The 21,507-nt window shown below is 30.0% G+C and overlaps 1 protein-coding gene across 4 annotated transcripts in view; it reads left to right on the top strand.

Moving 5' to 3' along the window:
• LOC115891511 (PDF receptor) overlaps positions 1-21,507 on the top strand; it is a 152,088-nt gene that overhangs the window by 128,002 nt on the left and 2,579 nt on the right. For all 4 annotated transcript variants that reach the window (XM_030911978.1, XM_030911980.1, XM_030911982.1 and 1 more), the window contains 9 exons: positions 7,263-7,364; positions 8,669-8,829; positions 11,657-11,748; positions 11,806-11,932; positions 11,987-12,204; positions 12,579-12,648; positions 13,744-13,829; positions 17,365-17,545; positions 20,467-20,594. In XM_030911978.1, coding sequence (XP_030767838.1) covers positions 7,263-7,364; positions 8,669-8,829; positions 11,657-11,748; positions 11,806-11,932; positions 11,987-12,204; positions 12,579-12,648; positions 13,744-13,829; positions 17,365-17,545; positions 20,467-20,594 — 1,165 coding nt within the window. The remainder of the gene's footprint in view (positions 1-7,262; positions 7,365-8,668; positions 8,830-11,656; positions 11,749-11,805; positions 11,933-11,986; positions 12,205-12,578; positions 12,649-13,743; positions 13,830-17,364; positions 17,546-20,466; positions 20,595-21,507) is intronic.

Below are 21,507 nucleotides of genomic sequence, written 5' to 3'. Positions count from 1 at the left end.
TTACTAAAAATTGACATAAAACCTGACAAAAATTAGTGCTAATTATAGAAAGATTAAAAAAGGATAGAACATTTCCAGTTTCCAGACACACAAATCTGTTCACAAAAAAATATTTTTTTCTAGAATTATAAACTACACCATTTAAACATAATTTTTACTCGATATAAAAATAAATTACAACTTACAACCTTCGTAAGTACAACTGGCAGTAAGCTCCATTAAAAAATAAAGAAGACTGCAGGCCAAGTAAATAACATCTAGGGCTTGCTATCGACAATATTATCATCTATTGCCATGCCCCAGCCGTCTTTGGCACCTTTTTTAAATCGCATTTTACTTTAATGTTTTACACTCAATTTTCTCCACATTCAACTCTATTTGCTTGTTAAAAATTATAGTAGGAATTGCGAATTATTTTCTCTAATGAAATATGGAAATATAATGAATGAATAATATATATAATTTACTGATCTATTATTCCACAAAATTCGTTTTATTTATTAATAATATATTAATAATTAATGTTGAAACTAAATTACCCTGCACTTATTAATAATAATACGTTTAAATGTTAATTCTATTATATAAATATTAATAAAATGCCCATGAGGAGTAGCACGAAACAAACTATTTATAACTCAAATTTATTATAGTTATTCGTAGTAGCAGTAGCTAAAAATAAAGTATTAAAAGAAATGAGTTCTTTAAGAAATATAAAATTTTAGAGCTTTATTTTCACGGTCAAATTCAGGCCACTTACATGACCTACACGTGGTAAGATTTGACCGATTTTATATTGAAGAGTGCATTTCTATTCTCTATTGTAATACGAGATCTCCGCATTGATAAGGGCCGAAGGGAAATAGCTGAGAGAATGAGAAGAGGCCGGGCTTATCGTGTTTAAGTAGTACGTCATCAAATCGGTATGTATCGTAGAAAATTGGACGCTCGCAATAAATCGGAAGGCAGTAATACTTGACAATTCTATTTGAATGAAAAAAGATGGATATATGATACTGTTTTTGTCATTAAATTAATAAAAGATAATATTTAAGTGCCAAATTTATTATTATATATTTGCTAAAAACCACGGTTCAGACTCCGTGTAAACAAAGTAGACGGTCTACTTTGTATACGGGGTCTACTGTAGACCCCGTATAGTTTAGGTTACCAGCACAAAATAGCGCATAATATAATTAATATGTCTTATTAATGTGTGACTGCATTCCTTTGTATTTGAATAATGTAGCATAGTACCGTATGATCGAATAAAAACTGCGTCAGCGATGGCTATGAAATGAAAATCGCTGTCATTTTATATGTAAATTTATATGGGAAATGTCATCGATCGCCATTTTCAAGCCAACTGGACGCCGTTTTTATTCGATCATACGGTATACGGAAACTAGTAGCTTTAGTCCTTGTCAAATCCTTTGTTCTGTTTCTGCCACTTTATATAACCTTGTTCTCGCTTCCCGTGACCACTGACGTAGACTGACTGACGTGAACTAGGCAAAGTATAGTCGTGGCACTCGTCATTTCACAGAGATATATTTAGGAAAATATGAGTTCCCAATAAAATAAAATAAAAAAATTGTTCATCGAGTAAAAATTTGCTTGAAAACAGAATATTTTCACATTTCGTGTATGTAACAATTCTTCTGTATCTGAAAATCTTCTGATGGGAAGAAATGCGGAAGAAATATATAATGTTTTTGTGCTCAAGTCATGATTGTAGAAAACCCTGTATTTTAATTTCCAGAATGCTCTTGAGGCGCTGCTAATCCTGTGCTGAATTTCAGAATCGATATTGGCCTTTTCCGAAATCAAACTGCCGAGGTAATTGATTTCCGCTACATATTCCAATAGCTCTTCTCCGATTTTTATAGCATTGTTGTGATCTTCCGGGGGAGTGCACATGATTTTAGTTTTATCGATGTTCAGCTTAAGTCTCAAAGCCTTGTATGCCCATGTATATGTGTTCAAAATTTCTTGCAATTGCTGTAACGTATTTGCAACTAGAGCACAGTCATCAGCGTATTGAAGTTCTGTGATGAATTTTATACGTGTTTTTGCCCTGAGACTTTTTATGTTGAACAGACCGCCGTCGTATCTGTATCTAATGCCCAAACCTCTCTCCTGCTATAAAATAATACTATTACGTAGTATTATAAAATAATACTATTACTATAATATATTATTAATAATAATATAGCCGAAATTAGAGTAAAACAAAACTGTTAATGTAAGAGACAATTTAATCAATTACGGCACTTCTTAATTAAAAAATAATAAAGTTTTTTTTTATCTTTTAACACTTAATTGATTATAAGGTACGTTTTTAATATTTATAATTGAAGAGTACCATTTAATCTGACTAAAAAAATCACTTTATTAGGTTATGACAAAGAAAATTCAATACACTCGAGTATGAGCTCTCAAGTTGTCATTAACACGCTGTCTAAAAGACAAGGGTCCGTGAAAAATCGAGCGTATTTTTTATCTAATGGGCCGGAATAATCTTGTTTGATCCGGTTGCGATATTTTTGACCTAACGATTTCGTTGATTGAGTTATCTTTGTTTTGCTTTAGAAAGACTTTGTATTTGTTTTCCTTTTGACATGAAAATTTTCCGTTTTCAGAATTTTATTACATTTTATATTTGAATAACAGGTATCGAAGGAAATGTGCTCTTAAAAAATTATGCTTTAAATATTCTGAATTTATCGAGTATTTGCAAATTAATTAATTGCATCTTTCAAATGTACTCTTAAGAGCTGATTTAAAGAATTGTTTGTTTTTTAAGAAATATACTAATTGATATTGAAACGTTAGAAACAAAAATTGAAATGTTTTTTTTGGCTGTAAACATGCGTAATATGTTCTACAGGGTGTCGAAAATTGTAAAATACTTAGTTTTAACCTATCGTTAGCTGGTTTTATTTGAAAATATATTTTATTTAATTAAGTCGAAGTTTCGTTTCCGAGATATCATTATCAACTTTACTTTTTTATATACGGATCTGATCTTTTCCACCATTATTAAATATCTCATGATCTTCCAAACACAAAAGGTGCCCTGTGTGGTAGAGGTACAGCTCTCGTCTACCAATTTAAAGGTAGTGGGTGCGAATCCTACAGCCGCCAGTTTATGAGCCTACTATTTAAAAAAAAAAAATAATTTGGATACCTAGGTCGACTCAGCTTTAAATGAGTACTTGGGATTCACAGTGAGGTAATAATAGTCGGCTGAAACCTATACATATATATACTGCCATTACTCGCTGACCAGTATTCGACACGCATCAAAAGATAGTCACGCAAGGCGTTTTCTTTCATGAGCTTTTCTGTGACTGAAAAGCCGGATACTTGATGTTATTTGCCTACCGCACTCCGGACATTCAAAAATCTCATTGCTTTGTTGCCTCTTTACTTTTTGGTTGTCGCTGTTAACTGAGTTTACAATTCTTCTCCATTGAGTTCTATTGTGAACTGCTTCATCTCAATTATTCTGCATGTTAATACCCTTTAAGTTTTCGTGGAAAATGTCCTTGTAATGTCCTTTTGAGTTGTCCACCCGACCTCCTCTTACCGTCTACAAGCTCACCGTAAAGCAGAGATTTTGGTATGCGGTTTTCTTGTATTCTGCACACGTGACCAGCCCATCTTAAGCGGGATTTAGTAACCATGACTTCAATACTCTCGCAATTATCTTTTTCAAGGACCGATACGTTTGAGACATGATGAAACCACCGGATTCTTAAGAGTTGTCAGGTGTCTCTGTTGCAACTTGTTTAACGCGTTCATATGTCGGCGGTACGGCACCCAGGTTTCGCTCCCATATAACATGGTGGGATGGGAACTCAAGTCATGGTTGTAGAAAACCCTGTTTTTCAATTTTCAGAATGCTCTTGAGGCGCTGCTAATCCTGTACTGAATTTCAGAGCCGATATTGGCCTTTTCCGAAATCAAACTGCCGAGGTAATTAAATTCCGCTACATTCCAGTAGTTCTTCTCCGATTTTTATAGTATTGTTGTGATCTTCCGGGGGAGTGCACATGATTTTAGTTTTATCGATGTTTAGCTTAAGGCCCAAAGCATCTTATGCCCAGGTATATGTGTTCCACATTTCTTGTAATTGCTGTACCGTTTTTGCAACTAGAGCGCAGTCATCAGCGTATTGAAGTTCTGTGATGAATTGTGTACGTGTTGTTGCCCTGAGTCTTTTTATGTTGAACAGACCGCCGTCGTATCTGTATCTAATGCCCGGTTGAAACGTAGTGCTAGCCACATTACCTTCCTTGTATATCGAACGGTTCTAGCATGGCAAGCTGTATCTTGCTACTCTCTAGGCGTTAAACGCTACATACGGGTGCTATTATTACCTAGACAAGGTGTCCCAGAAATAAGTGCAAGTATTTTAACTGTTAGTATACTTCAATCCCAGAAACACGCCTATGAGGTTTTTTTCGCGAACATTTTTTTTTGAACATTCGGAATTTTTGGAAAAAACGTTTGGATTTTTTTTTGTTCTTAGTTAAAATACAAAATTTCTTGTTAATATGGCAACATAGGTAGTAGATTAAATTCACAAGAAAGAACATCCAAAAATGATCCAGTGGTTCTCAAAATTTGAGCAAAAAATCATTTTTCTTTGGAAATTTTCAAAGTTAAATAACTCTGTTATTTTGGACTTATTTGAAAAGCCGTAAAGAGAAAATATGTTTCTTTTATCGAGGTCTACCACCATGTATAACCACTTAATTCGACGCTAGATTTCATGCGCTTAGTAAAATACATGCGCTTAAAGAAAATTTTTAAAATAGAAAATGAATTGTGGAATGGAATATGAATAATTGTAATAATCAAACAAAAATATTTATTGTTAACAAAACTTTAAATATAGCGATAAAAGAAGGGACAACGAAAATAAATATATTTCCCTGTTGTGGTTGATCGATTACTATCTATGTTTTCGAAACCGCTTATATTATGATTATTGACCTTAGGTACTCTTCGTATACACGAAAATCGTCAACCAGAGCCATAAATGCTCCAGCCGGTATTCTTCAATATATTAGATACTATTTAATTTTTATATTTATCTACCTATTTTGAACCGCGTGCTAAAGTACGATAACAGCTGGGGAGTTAATGAACCGTGTTCTCTTAAAGGACGTTTAATAAAATCGTATAATAAAATATCTATAATAAATAAACGTAATAAATTTTATTACAAAAGTGATCATTGAATTAAACGAATTGTGCTTGTCATCTAGGCTTGTAAAACGACACATGTTCTTTTATCTTTAATTTATAATAATTACTGATCGTTCTAACTACTAAATTTTGGTACTGAATATATACAGGATGGTTTGAATTGTATTTGGAAAACTTCGGCAGTATATTCTGCAGACAAAAATAGTTATTAAAAAGAGCGTAAAAATTTATGTCCATAGAAGTAGATTCATTTTTATTTCGATTTTGTCCAAATAATTTCCGAACTAACATCGATATTTGGATGTAAACTAGTGTGTGGGTGTTTTTTGAAATGTGAAATTTCATGTTAATATTATTCCTACTTGTACGGGGTGCCACTTATATAGGTTTTAACAGTTTTGAAGAATAATACATTTTTGTTCATAACTATAAAAACTACTGAATGAAAAACTATAGATTTCCGACGTTTTTTACGTAAGAAATGTGTCTTACTAAAGGACAAGTAAAGATGAATAGCTGGTACTGAATAAACTGTGACTTGAACAAAATACATTAATTATTTTTTTTAGCTTTAGCATAATACGTCATTTATTACATATATTTTCTTCTACATTTTTATAGTTTTCTCTAATTTAACTTTATTTTTAGAAGATAAATCTTAAAATTTACCAGGCCAACTTAAATATAAATAACAAAACCAATTTGGCATAAGACATTTTTAATTACCTAAATCGTCCGATTATTTGTAAAAAATAAAATTATTAGATTTTGTATGAAATTACCACAAACTACAATATGGTGCTAGAGTTTTGTGATCAAACCAGAGCTTTCGAGGTTGACCAGTAAACAAATATAATTTTTGTTTACAAAAATGTTCGGCGTCAATATTGGAAAGCAGCTTTATTATAATATTTTGTATCTACAACCGAGTAGTTATAACGTTTTTACATGACTATTTTTTAGTATTTCAGTTACGTTATGAGATTAATAACACAACTAGTGGTGTTATGAATCTATAACACAACTAGTTTTTATAATAATGAAAAATAACTACGAACATCTAAATATATTAATTTTTGATACAAATTCCTACTACTAGTTATTGTAAATATTAATAACACATTTTTTACACTTCTTCAGAACAATTCCTGCTGCTGATCATGATGACGATGATAATAGTGAAGGTCTAACTGAAATAGATTGGGCTGTTGATCGGCTCTTATATTCCCCACAATTATAATTAAAAAAATGTGACAAATTTCATCTATTTTTTGTAAAATACTTCCTCAAATTAGATCTATCTATCTATTCAGCCTCTTCGGTCCATCGTTGGACATAGGCCTCCCCCAATCTCTTCCACTCTTCCCTCTCTGTCGCCGTGCTCATCCATGTTGTGCCTGCATGTTTCCTCAGATCGTCCGCCCATCTCATCTGAAGTCTTCCTCTACTTCTTCTATTCTCCCAGGGCCTCCAGTTCACGATGCATTTGTTCCATCGATCATCCTTTTGTTTGACATTGTGACCGGCAAACTTCCATTTCAGTTTTGCTACTTCACTTCTAACATCCCTTACTTTAGTTTTTCCTCTGATCCACTCATTCCTTTTTCTATCTGCCAGCCTTACATGTAGCATTTGTCTTTCCATAGATCTTTGAATTAGATAGCTGCTACTTATTACACCTTGCAAAGATTAATAACTTATACAAAATATAATGTATAAAATTAAGCCTAAATTTTAATTTTATATCAGTATGCATTTTCTCATAAATGTCTGCTTTTTTTTTGCTCTAAATATTTAATATAATATTTAATTCCATATAATATACTTTACTTATTAAAAATATATTTTTTTGAATCTTGATTTGCTGGTTAAACAAAATCTCTTACTGTAGCCATGTATAATTCGTCTGTATCTGATTGACGTTTCTTTTTTGTCGGACATTTATAATTGTTTACCAATAGCTACAATACTATTTAATTTTTATTTATGTTGTTATACAGAATTTGTTGTTACTAATCTTGTACTAACGTTTTTTTTTTCAGTATGTCCTCCATCATGTGATAATTGGCTATGTTGGAATAAAACTGCCGCAGGAACTAACGTTTATGCGGACTGTCCCAAAGATAAAGGAATTTTGGAATTTGGTAAGATAGTCAATAATATAACGTAACAATAAACGCATACAAATTAGGTACCAAACATATGCAAACGTATACAAACTCTCTGTTTTTTCTTGGAGTTTCGTTAGAATTTATTGTGAATATTTTATATAAAAAGCTGCTATTACGTGAAACAAAAATGTATATAATAAGAATAATTCCTAATACAATAGACTAATAAGTCAAACACCCGGTATATAGAAATTTGCATTGAAATACCCAATGACTTGCACCCGGTATATACACAGCACCGCAGTAAATTCAATATACCCTGTACTTATGTACAGGGTATATTGAATTTCCGTAAATACCATTATACCCGTTATATACCCAAATATACTAATTTTGTTCATTTATAGTACTTTCGTATATTTTAATAACAATTTATTGTTAAATTTTACATTAAAAAAAATCTAAGAATAAATGGCCAAAAAATGCAACCGCAAAAATTTCCAGGATTAGTCGTTACTTTTTAGAAAATTAAAAAAATAATTGCACATTCTCATAACCACTTTATTAGGGCTATCTGGTTTTTAGATTTTTAAATTAGCTGATAATTTGTGAGATACCTACAGAAACCATCTTTTTTTTAAATATGGACCTGCATTTTTTATTTCAAGTTTTGAAAGAACTCGGTCTCCTGAGTACCATGATATGCCACACTTAATATATTTTTTTGTTTCAGACATGTGAACACAATTTATTTAAACTAATTTCAAGTCCGGTTAAATTTTTTTTATATTTAATCTATTCATCGTTACAATATTGATAAGTTTTCAAACTTAACAACGACGTGGGGTAAAACATTCAATACGGAAAATCAAATGCAATATAATAATAAAAAATAAATAATATAATATACACAATCAAATCATTTCCCCGGAAGATGGATTGAATGGTAGAGCAGTATAATGACCAGCGAGGTTCCTGTCACCAAGGGGCGGAGAGGGGGGGCATTACTTAACGTCATTTGTAAAAGTGAAATCAATATATTTCAACATTTAAAATAAAGACTACAAAATGCATTCGGAAGTATAAGAACAAGACGTCCAAAGAGCTATAAATAAGATTAAACAAAAAATAAATTTGTGCATTAGGGAGGGTGTAAAAAACTGTACCATATACACCCTGTATACGCGATACTCCTTAGTAATCTAGAACTAGACAATGAAGAAATAAAAGCTGCGTTTATTTTTATGTCTACCAGTTTATTTGTTTGTAAACCCTGACGAATTTTATGCATTATTTCCAGAAGGTAAAAGTAATAATTTATTTTCTGTTAATTTTAGGTAAAGCTTATAGATACTGTACGATTAACGGCACTTGGGAGACAAAGACTGACGAAGTGGGAAACACTATTAACTATACTCATTATGAGTCGTGCATATTGCCAGAAGTACAGGCCGTGACGGATATGTGTCTTTCTTTTGGGCCTACAGAATGCGAAAAGGTAATTCACTTTTTTCAAGTGTTTTTTTGATTGTCTATAATTTTTACTAAGACGATAAATACATTAATATTTATTATTAGTTCAGCTCTATGTATGATTTAACTGTATATGTAGCAAATTTATTATCTTTCAAAGATATATCTAATAAAATACTTTTATGAAACAATAATATTGTTCTCCATAAGTGCAAGCACTAATAATATAACCTAAAACCTTTTTTGTGTATTTTGAAATACCTTACTTCACCAACTGCAACGGAACCGCTCGCGCATTACTTCATCGCAGTGGCTGTATAAAAACTACTTTAAAGCATGTGGCTGGTTGCTTTCTCTCTCACTATGTCCCTCATTATGTTTGTCACATCCTGATAGTCTTGTTCAGTTCTTACCAGTCTTTCTACTACTTCATCAATATCAAATATTCTGCTTGTTGTTCTAAAGTCTGAATCTCCTTCTATCATTCCATCGGAGACACTTGAACAAATACTTTCTACAGATAGTTTCCAAAGCAACCATGCCCCGATAATGCCTGGGTGAGATAGTAGTCCACCTTACCACAGGGTCGATACAACCACTTCTTCACCGTTTGGAATCAGTCTGAACGTTCATCTTTCATATGTCCCCTGTGTCCATTTTTTCTGCCACCTGGTTATCAGTAAGTCTCTGGCTATTCTCTTAGCTGTAAACTTCTTCTCTCTCTTTTATTAGGAGATCTATAGGAGGATATTATGTCGATTTATTTAAAGTTATCTTGTAATCAATTAAGTTTTTTTGCTAGGTTAGCTTAGATTAGATTCTTCGAGGTGGATATCGGCCTGATTGATGTCTTTCCAGGTCTATTGTGTTTCTCTTCTGATCTTTAGGTTACATTCCCCAGTCCTATCCTTTAATAACTCCAGCAACTTGGAGACTAAACCCTCCATGTACCTCTCTGGCAATGGCCTATCATTACCTATTACCGGGAACTGCACATTTGTCAGACTGTTGTACCATAAAATTTGTTCTGTCGTTTCTTCTTTAGATTGTGATGTCCCATTAGCTTTAGATGTCTATTTAGTACAATGCCCTGTTAGTAGACCCACTACAGCTTTGACTGTCTTTCTGTCTTTGCTTATCAGGTCTGTCCTGAATTTTAGTTTATGGACTACCATGAACTTTTTTGCCTGTCCCTGCCCTAGTACCCTAGTAGAGTTCCTCCACGAAAGCAAAGACCCCACCAAAAAATCCACCCACTTGGGATCGAGACATATGGAATTTAAGTTTTATTACACCTACACTCAGTATATTTCAGTAGGTGAATTGTGACCTTTAATTGTGACAATTCAGTAAATATTTGTTAATTTTTGTTAGTAGGTTGTATTTTTAAATAAATAAATAATATTTTAACATCTATGCCGATATCTAGTTGATATTTGCAGAACTGTAATTATTTGAAATTTAAATGGCTGCTTATACTAGGTTATTAAAACAAAATTTTAGTCGATGCAGGTAATAAAACCAAAGCTAATTTGGTAAATTTTCTAGATATTTTGTCAAACGTTCAAGTAATTAGTAGGATTAGCTTTAATCGACCTTTTTGAGTAGTTTGACTTTGATAAACATTTATACGATTTGTCAATTTTTGTGTGAGAACACTTTTTATATAATTTTTACCCTTGCGTCTATATAGTATTATAATTATTATGTCGAGGTTTACAAAATAAATGCTCAAACTGGTTTATGAAATAAGCTAATTATTGAAGTATTTAGAATGGAATAAATGGACAGAATTTTCGTAAAGAAATTGTTTTGACGCAAACTTTTTCCATTAATAAAGGTTTTAGTTAAAATATACAGGGCCGCTTTTATGTATGGAAACGGTCGATTATTAGGTAAAATATAGGAGGTACAAAAAGTTAAATATAAAAGTTATAGGGTTTATAAATATCTATAAGCGGGTAATACATCTAAGTATACAGTGTCGGTCATAAAGTCGTGGCACATCAAAGTTTAATTTTTTTAAATGGAACCCCCTGTATATTATTGCATATTTCCGTTCTTCCTTCAATTCTAAGCCAAAATCGAAATACGCACAATGTATCCCATACCAACCATTTCCGAGTTATTGACTTTTGAAAATATCACTTAAACAATTTGATTTAATTAATTTGGATATGTTCAGTTTCATTTAACGATGTCATTTTTGCCGAAACTGTCATACTTAATAATATTTGACATTAGTTCTCAAGTTTGACGTTTCATTTTAAAAAAATAAAGTTTGTTGTGACACAATTTTATGACCGACCCTGTATACTTAAATTTGCTAGTACCTCAACTCATTACAACAGTATCACAGTTTCGGCAGAATGGCATCATTAAATCACACATCAAAAATTAATTAAATCGAATTGTTTAAGTGATGTTTTTAAAAGTCAATAACTCAATGTACCTCAAAGCAACCTTTTCGGAGTTAAAAGGTTGCTTTGAGGTACATTGTGTGTTTCGATTTTTGCTCAGAATTGAAGGAAGAATTGATATATCTAATAATATACATGGGGTTCTATTTAAGAAAATGAAACTTTGATGTGCCACGACTTTATGAACAACCCTGTATACTTAGATTTATTACTCGCAGGTAGATGTTTAAAAATCCTATAACTTTTGTATTTAACTTTTTGCGGTACCTTCTATATTTTACCTAATAATCGACCGTTTAAATAAATAAAAGCGACCCTGTATAAAAGACAAGTAACAAGGAATGTTTATTTTTGTGACTGGTTATTGTGGTATATTTTTTATAAAAAAGAACTACATTGTACAAAATAAATAATGAATATTTTGTTTTTTAGATAGGCAGAAAAACCAGAACGATAGAAATTGTTGGTTTATCATTATCATTCATCTGTTTGTTAATATCACTATACATATTTTTTTCGTACAGGTAAGAAACGTATATGTAATAATCTATTTTCACTTAAATTATTCTATTTTGTTGTAGTATACTGAAGAATAACCGTACAAAAATTCATAAAAATCTATTCCTTGCCACATTATTCCAAGTTACATTTAGACTAATAAAGTACATTGATTATGAACTTGATAGCAAACATTTCTTATTAGACAAGGTAAATAAATTTATATAATATTCAATATATGCTTATTACTTGACATATTTCTAGTACCACTTATCAGAAGCCTGTACAGTTTTAATGGAGTATGGAAAAACAGCAATGTTTACGTGGATGTTTATCGAAGGTCTATATTTACATAATGTAGTCACGTTTACAGTTTTCCAAGAGTATTTACACATAAACTTTTATATATGGGCTGGTTGGATATTTTCTGTTGTGATGACGTTAATTTGGTTAACTGTGATGATAGCCATGAGAGTAAGCACGTAAGCGAAAATTTGGATTATTACCTAATTTAATTATATATTCCAGAAATTTTAAATAAGATAATGCGTATCGTACATTTCAAAATTATGAACTACACAATCTTTCCAAGAGTTTTGTAGCGAATTAGTGTTTTATTTTGCAAATAATACATAGTTATACTTTATTAATTTGTGGATTTTTTTTTGTTTCGATAAACTTTTTCTTCTTTTTTAATGTAATAAAATGCATATATTCAGTTGTTTTTGCATTTAAAAATTATGTTCTGGAAACGTTAATATACTTTTATACAAAAATTGTACTTAAAATGCAATATCAAGTTTATAACTGCGGCAACTCGATAAAAACTTGAAATTGCAATATGTTCTTGTTTCAGAACGTGGACGTTTTATTACTTCCTGCCGTATTATTGGATACTGGAGGGTCCGAGATCCTTCCTCATCTTTGTAAGTATAAAAGTTTTGAAAATATGTGGTTTATAATGTTACTCGGCTATTAAAAAAATTCCGATTTTAAAAAATCCGAATATTAGATGTTTTTTGTTAACTGACTATGACATATTGGTTGTAACTAATTTTAGTTAAAGGGAAATTTCTTAGGTCTGAATATTTTTAAACAGCAAAAAGGGGTTTTATAGAGGCAAAATTAATTAAATGCTTCAGTTATAATATAAACATATTTCATAGACTGATAGTGATGACGTTTGTTAATATTTGCTGTTTCTGATACAAAATGCAACTTTAAAATAAATTATTAATTTAATATTACCCAAGGTGAACTTTTAAAGTATCCTAAAACGTTATTTCTACTTCTTTTTATAATGAATTTTGGTTTGAATTATGGATAACCTAGAGATCCATGTTACTACCAATACATTTAGCACTTACTTCCATTATACATGGTCAGTCTGCAGAGGTTTTTACGGCTGTATAATGTAAAAGTTACGAAATACTGTTAGTGTCTTCAAAAGCGAATAATCCCAACATAAATAAAACTATTGAGGTGAACTAAAAAACAAACTATCTAGAAGGGATGTGTCTAGATGATAAAGTAATTTTTAAATTTCTTGCTGTCTTAGTATATTCCACAGGGTGTTTCAAACTTACCAAAATATCAACATTTTGCTTGCCCCCGTATAATTTGATGGTAACTTTCATTTTTAATTTAAAAAAAGATGGTAAAATACCAAATAACTTAGCTAGATGTTGCTCAAAATATCACCAAAATTGACCCGTTTGAATCTAAAATTTTAAAATCAACATTTCTTGTTATAACTGTATTATTATATTTTTATATTATAAAATTTATCAGCAAACTATCTCGTAAAATCTTCTTAAATAGTAATGAGTTTTGCGCTGTTGCAACCAGTTTCTCTAAATTATATCGGAATTTTCTTTGAAGAAAGAAATATATCTCTTAATGCTCTAATCCGTTTTAGATTATATTTGGAACTTTTAATCTTTTAGTAACGATTCACTGTATTTTATTTCATTAAACTTTTAGGCCAGAATGGCGCATATTAATTTGATTTTTATTTTTAGGTTAATTTGATATTTCTATTAAATATCATCAGGGTCCTCGTGGTCAAATTACGTCAGAGTCGATCAAGCGAAATTGAACAAGTTAGGTAAGTTGACATTTTAATTTTTGGTAATATTAAACTAATTTAAAAGTATCGTCAAGCTAGCAATATTGTCTGATAATAAACTAATAATACACATACCTATCATTCTTCTTTATGGAGGTATAATATATAAATATAAAAAAACTAGTTACTAACCTTACTAACATAACTAACTTGTTAGCTATGTTTGTGTCATTGGAAAATATTGTTTGTAGCTTTACAGCTTAACCGATTTTATATTCTGTTTGTTTTAGAGTTTTTTTTTAATTATTTGTGATAGTTCTAAGAAATATTTATTTAATAAAAATATTTTATATAATTTGAAAACATTATTTTATAAAACATTTGGGGTATAGTGCAGAGAGTTTTTAACAGTTAGTTTAGAAACATTTTGTGTTGAGAGATATTTTCTACATAGAGCATTTACATGCAAAAATTAAAATTTTGAATTAGTAATTCTAAATTATTCTAACACCATATTTGTAAAATGTATGCAGTAGGTACCTGACAATATTTGCTCCATAATTTACCTACTAAATTAAATATGACATTACATACATAACATAACATTACATCACAATTTGACTAGTGAATGTGTATGTGCTCCACTTTATTTCAAGTTTTAATTTTTAAAAGGGCACCAATAAAATGATAAATAGTGAAAAAAATCAGATAAAAAAATAGTGAAAAAAATCAGACATTTTTGAAAACTACTTTTTTTTTCTCCAACCAAACCATTTAAGTAAAAAAGTACATTTCTATAAAAGGCATTTGGTGGTCACAAAACTATTGTAAAAATAAAAAAATGTACCCCTAAAAAGGCCAGTGTATGCACAAAAGAGTGTCTCATATTTAATCAATAGAGTCCAAAAATGTTACATGTTGGGTAATAATAAGACAGTCAGAGAACCCACATTCAAAGGCCCTGCTGTCGTCTATATTACATGCTAAACTAAAGATGAACTTAGAAGGATAGAAATTATATATACACATTTATCTTTTTTATTAGAACAACTCAAATAAAAAAAAATCTAAACTAATAAAGAACTCCTACATATAATTCAGATCAGTAAAAAAATACAATAAAAAAACAAATATAAATTTATAAACTGTAAGTGTTAGGATACGAAGAAAAATATATAGTTAATAAGTAACACTAATATATTAATAGCGTCACTTAAAGAGTGGAAGAAAAAAATACAAATATACCAATTAACGAACTAAATATTTCCCATCCTATTGAAAGAACATCACCTTGCAAATTGGATGGTGTTAGTTTATTTAAAACATTATTTATCTCTGTAACTACAGTTTTGATCGATATGAAAAGCTTTGACTGCGTATAATAAAGTTACATTTTCGCTGCTGACTAACTTTGCAGTCTTTTAATATCTTCTTTTGTATACTCGTTTGGTTTCTTTATTTCCATTTTCATCCAATCTATAAACATTTTTTGGTTATTTTTGAGTTGTGACTAAAATTTAAAAATATACATGCTTTTAAATTGTTTCATATTTGCTTCTGCTTTGACTCATTATTACTCCAGTGTGTATCTTAAATTTGCCGCTCCAAAAAAATGCTTCTCACACCAACAAGACTTAATTTGAACGAACATACCCTTCTAAACTATGTACCGGTATCTAAGCGCGACATCGCTCGAAAGTCGAACGCTTAGTACTTCATACTGATGATGATACGACAAAAGTTTGGTAGTCAGTTTCATGGATTTGCAATTTCACTTTTTCTATTATTCATTTTTCACCCAAAGATTAAACAAATTATGGGGATGTTCTGTTAATAATTACTATTACATGTTCCTTACAAGAAAACTGACTGAATATAAATTTTCGCTAGTTTTCTTTGAATGTTTGATTTGTTACCTAAATATGGTGTGTCTAATTTTTACATCACTTAAACAACTTTTGCCTGTTTAATTAAAATACACAATTTCAGTTTCATTTAAAGAGTTGATGTAATATACGGCTTGACAAATATTATACAGGGTGATTTTCCTACGATGTTCTCTATGGGTATCTCGAAAACTACTGAAGATAGAGAGTCGTTTAAATGGGGAAAGAATTGCAGTTTTGTGGGGTCATAAATATGCGCCTTTTAGATTTTTGAAAAAGTTCATGGCTTACTAGATATTTCGAAAAAAAAACAAATTTCGGCTATTTTAAAAATTGTCCCTAATTCCATTATAAGCTATTTTAGGCAAAAAGTTTTCAGATAAAAGTTGTAGATAATCACATCCCTAATGAGATTGTGTCCTCCGTTTTTTCTAAAGCTCGTCATTTTTGACATATGACACAAACATATGTTTTTTAAATGGAAACCATAGTTGGTCATGACCTCATAAAAAGCGCCATTTTTTAAGCTTTTCAGCGATATAAGCCATAATATGTTTTCTTCGAGAAGTTACTGAGTTATAGCCACTTCTTATAATTTTTAAACAATTTCACTTAGTTAGCCATGGAAACAAGTTTAATCGTCTTTGTTCTCAGAAATGTGAAGCTGTCACATCCAAACTTTGTAAATTAAAATAAACAAAAATTGTAAATATGAATTTTTCCAATGAAGAAAAGCGTGTAGGATTGTTGGTTCAGCTTTTCTTGGCCATACATTTTCGAGGATACGTTGACCAAACCAAACAAAAATTGTAAATATGAATTTTTCAAATGAAGAAAAGCGTGTAGGATTGTTGGTTCAGCTTTTCTTGACCATACATTTTAGAGGATACGTTGACCGGTGAATGTTTGACGCTTGGTCGGTGACGTTTTTAGACAACGATTAAAACATGTTAGAAAAGTTAAATTTAGATATAGCCAATTCTTATTTTTCTTTACTAATTTCACTTAGATTGCATGGTATTCTTATTCTGTTATGATTTATAACTTATCAAAAGTCAGAATATCTTATTAAACGGTTCTTTACAATTTACATTACACAAACTAAAATTTAAAAAAATAATAATTAAGTTATTTTAGAAAATGTTCAAAATATCCGCCATCGTTTTGTTCTACAACTTTTTTCTGAAAACTTTTCTGTCTAAAAATAGCCAAAATTTGTACTTTTCCAAATATCTAGTAAGCCATGATGTTTTTTAAAAATCTGAAAGGCTCAAAGGCATATCTATTACCACACAAAACTGCAATTCTTTCCCCATTTAATCGTCTATCTCCAGTAGTTTCCGAGATACCCGTAGAGAACATCGTAGGAAACTCACCCTGTATGATAAATAAAAATTCCTGTTTATAATATATTTTTCGGAAATTCCTAACTAAAATATTTAAGTTATTGTTATTTTTTTTAAATACCAGGATAATTTTTTTTAATGAAAGTCTTATCTCTTATTACCATAATCGTAAAGCATTTTCCTTATTACAGTATTAATAGACGATAGAGGTCACCATATGCTTCATTAAAAAGTAATTCGATCATTATGTACACCTAACATTATTGCTGTGTGTATCCTTCAAGACAAAACCCGAATCGATATTTAGGATCATATTAAGACATAATTAATATTTGTTCACAGGAAAGCCATCAGGGCAACTATATTCCTTTTGCCATTGATGGGTACGGCACATATCCTGTTTCTACTGGATTATCATTATAGTGAGGCTTGGAAGTTCGCTCTGTGGTCGTACACATCGTATTTTCTAAATACGTTTCAAGGATTCTTCGTTGCTGTTTTGTACTGTTTCTTAAACGGCGAAGTAAGTATTCTACAGTGCATTTTTGACTTAATATAACTACGCAGGAAATACACTATCGTTTTAATGCTTGTCTACCTGAGTACTATCTGACAGCTCAACATATTTTATATTTTAGTCAATTTTTAAGCTTCAAGATTAATTCAGGACTATGAACTACTGGTTTCAATTACACTTTATACTTTTTAGTTTACGATCATTTACAATGTCGAAAAAACATAATTAAAATTAATAGCATATTCTAGCAACAGCTTGCGGTAGTCAGTTGTATCCATAGTGAATGCTAAATATTTCGCTTATAAAACAATCAACTTCTGATTTCTAACCACAATTTTTCTTGACAGATGATAATCAAAGGCCAAAATGACATTCCTCGCAAATTTTGAAATATAATTAGTGGTAAAGTTAAATATTTGTTAACTTTTTCTACTAATTGAAAACGACTACCACTAATTTTGTCATTCTGAATGCTTACATTGAAATTAAAGGAATAAACCTACATGCTAATTGAAACCACTAATTTATTCCATTAATTTGGACGTTCTGAATGAAGCTTTATACTTAAAAGTTTACTATCACTTACAATGTCTAAAATATACTATTAAAATCCATAGGCAAAGCCTAATATTTAGCTTATAAAACAATAATAGTATATTTTTTTAAAACATTACAAAAGTATTAATTTTTGCGATGTGATTGACAATTGATTGACAATTAACGCCTAGGCTTAAAAGTAAAGCGCTTTCGTGCGTAAGCATAAGAGTACGAACATATATTATTAAACTCACATTAAGTGTCAAATTCAATGAGCCCGTAACCATACTTTCTTCATATATAATTACTTACAAGGTATAACTTTTAAATATTTTTATATTATTTGGAAGGTTTAAAATTGTTTAAAAAATTATTTGTGGCGTTCGAAAAAAAATAGCATGTTCTATTCGGAGTAAAAATGACTTCTTTTGTCTCGCCTGTATGCCGGACTCGCTAACACTCACTTGAAAGCACTAATTTATTCCACTAAATTCGAGGTTCTGAATGAGGCTGTAGATATTAAAATTAATAAAATTTAATTTATAATGGATTATAATATTATAAAAAAAACACACATATGAAGTTTTGGTCAAATGTCAATTTTCCTAATAATACTCTGTTTCCAGTTACTCAAATAACTAGCAAAAATTTAGGATAGCATGTTTATAGTTAATTTAATTTTAGAACTCATACTAGTAAATTATATGTCTAGATTCTTAGTACATAGATCAGTACTAAAACGAAAATAAAATAAAAAAAAAAATTAATTTATAAAAACAAAAAAAAAACTCAAATCCACGGAAACAAGTTATTGGAAAGACAATTTAATTTAGACACTTTAAAGATTTTTTTAGCTTCATTGTAAGCAAATTCAAACCAAACCAAACAGCTCTTTTCACTTAACTTTTTTCAATATGGCGGAATATTATCCGCCAAAGTAATCAAAATTGCTTTTTTTTAATAAAAATAAGTTGGTCCGTGTAAAAATAAAGCCGTGTCAAATATGAATTATTTAAAATTAAATACAATTTTAATTATTTATATGTATTTTCTACTGTTGATTTAAATGCTGCTGAGAAATATATACAGTGGATATAGAAAATACTATACAGGGTGAGTTTCGTACGATGTTCTCTATGGGTATCGCGGAAACTACTGGAGATAGAGAGTCGGTTAAATGGGGAAAGAATTGCAGTTTTGTGGGGTCATAAATATGCCCTTTTCAGATTTTTGAAAAAGTTCATGGCTTACTAGATATTTCGAAAAAAACAAATTTTGGCTATTTTAAAAATTGCCTCTAATTCCATGATAAAAAATAAAATTCATCACATCACATCCCTAATGAGTTTGTGTTCTCCGATTTTTTCTAAAGTCTGTCATTCTTGACGTATGACACAAACGTATTTTTTTTAAATAGAAAGATAGTTGGCTATGATTCCATAAAAAGCGCCATTTTTTAAGCTTTTCCGCGATATAAGTTTAATACAGCTATAATATGTTTTTTTTCACAAAACTACTGAATTTTGCCAATTCTTACCTTTCTTGACTAATTCGTAGGAAACTCAACCTGTATAATATAATACAAAAATAATAATAGTAAATAATAAATAGTTAATAGTAAATAGCAGACCACTTTAAAAAAGAGTAAATGATAAAATATTATTTTATTTCAAATCTTAAATATAAAATTATTTAATCTTTTAATTAAAGAAAATTAATTTATATTCATATTACAGATATGGTTTGAGCCAAACTAGAGTCAAAGCTAAAATAGTTTAATTTAGCCAAAACTTTGCTATACATGATATCAAGTAACTAAACGGAAAACAGTATCATTTTACAAATTTTAGAACATAATTAAAACCTAACCTTGAATCAGTCTATTATTTTGATGGGTTGTATTCAGATCTATGTATTCAGTCATTTATTATAAATACTGACTTTTATTCTAAATTACCCCTAACAATCAAATGAATATGTAATAATATCGTTTTATTTATTTAGAGTTTTAGTATAGCGCATTAAATAGTAGCTATTTAATGCGTTTAGTAAACGTATATTTCCGAATATCTTAGTTGTTCCAAAATAGGTAAATGTTATATATGTTCGGGAATGTAGATGACTTCTGCTGTGGCCATGACAGTATACTGTGGAAAAAGTTTTGTTTCCTCTTAACCTCATGTTTCTGCTGTTGACAAGAAATAAACTATTGTCTGTTGGCTGCACTCTAGCCAAATTTCGTGTAACTATAGTAGAGACTGAAATGGATTTTTTTTATTTATTTTAATATTCTATGGCCTAGATAATTATAAAATATTTATATAATTTTGTTTTTAAGAGATTGAATTAACTGTGAAACAAACTAATATAAATTTATTTATATTATTTAGGTGCAAAAAGCCATCATCAGCTGCTACTTTACCAGAATGTCTTTGAGAAACAATAATTATTCCCGTTGTCGACAATTGACACTCACATCTACCACTGGAGTAGTGGATTGCGAAAGAAATACCCTCACGTAAGTTAACTAGAACACTAACATGTACTTCCTAGTTTCCTATTATTTTTATAAAGTATTATATTAACTATTAAACATGTGTTTAATGATAGTCATTGTATATTGATGCCATAAAGTAGTTTTGTTTTTATTATATAAACCATAACGGGGGGTTAAATCCTTATATCATATTATTTATTAAGTTTTTCTTCTATACCTAATTAAATATTGTTTAAATTTATCCAAAAAACGAAGAAAAGTGTAGTCAGTTACTTTTGAAATGATAATCGATCATAATTTTTTTGTCAAAACTGAAATTTTGGGGTAAAAGTTATTGTGAGTGCTACATATACTGATGCTAAAAAAGTGTCGACAAATTCTCCAGGGGATATCAATGTAATATTTTTCTAAAAAAAAACATGTACGCCATTGACTTTTTTTTCTCTTATTAGCACAGTTGTGTAGGCCGTTTAATGCCCCGATTAAAAGTTCTCTCTTGATATTATGATTTTGGTCTCCTTGATAGTCTCATCAAGCTCATCAAACGCAATTTTATAAATCACAATTAATAAAATTTTATTAAAAATAAAATTAATAAATTGCTTATTTAATCTAATTTAGGTAGTATTAAACTTTATTAAAATTTATATCACTGATGTTTAGGCCACCTACAGAAAATTCCATGAAAATGGTATAATTACAAAAGACCTAGTTTTTAAAAGTTAACATCCTCTAACTTTAAAACTATATATTTCCGCATCCATGTTAATAGGAATTTTTTTTCATATTTTTTGATGAGAAAATAACAAGTACCTATTTAACATCTTGGCCAGTTACTGACATCAGAAAGTTTTAAAAGTTACTATTAGATTTGGATTCAAGGAGACAGAAATTAACAAAATATCAAAATCAACTTTTAATCGGCATTAAACGA

Source organism: Sitophilus oryzae, unplaced genomic scaffold, assembly GCF_002938485.1.
Source record: "Sitophilus oryzae breed Bouriz unplaced genomic scaffold, Soryzae_2.0 scaffold_1184_pilon_pilon, whole genome shotgun sequence".
In the NCBI taxonomy this organism is placed as follows: Eukaryota; Metazoa; Arthropoda; class Insecta; order Coleoptera; family Curculionidae; genus Sitophilus; species Sitophilus oryzae.
The sequence above is the reverse complement of the archived record's forward strand: the minus strand, read 5'-3'. Positions and strand labels throughout refer to the sequence as shown.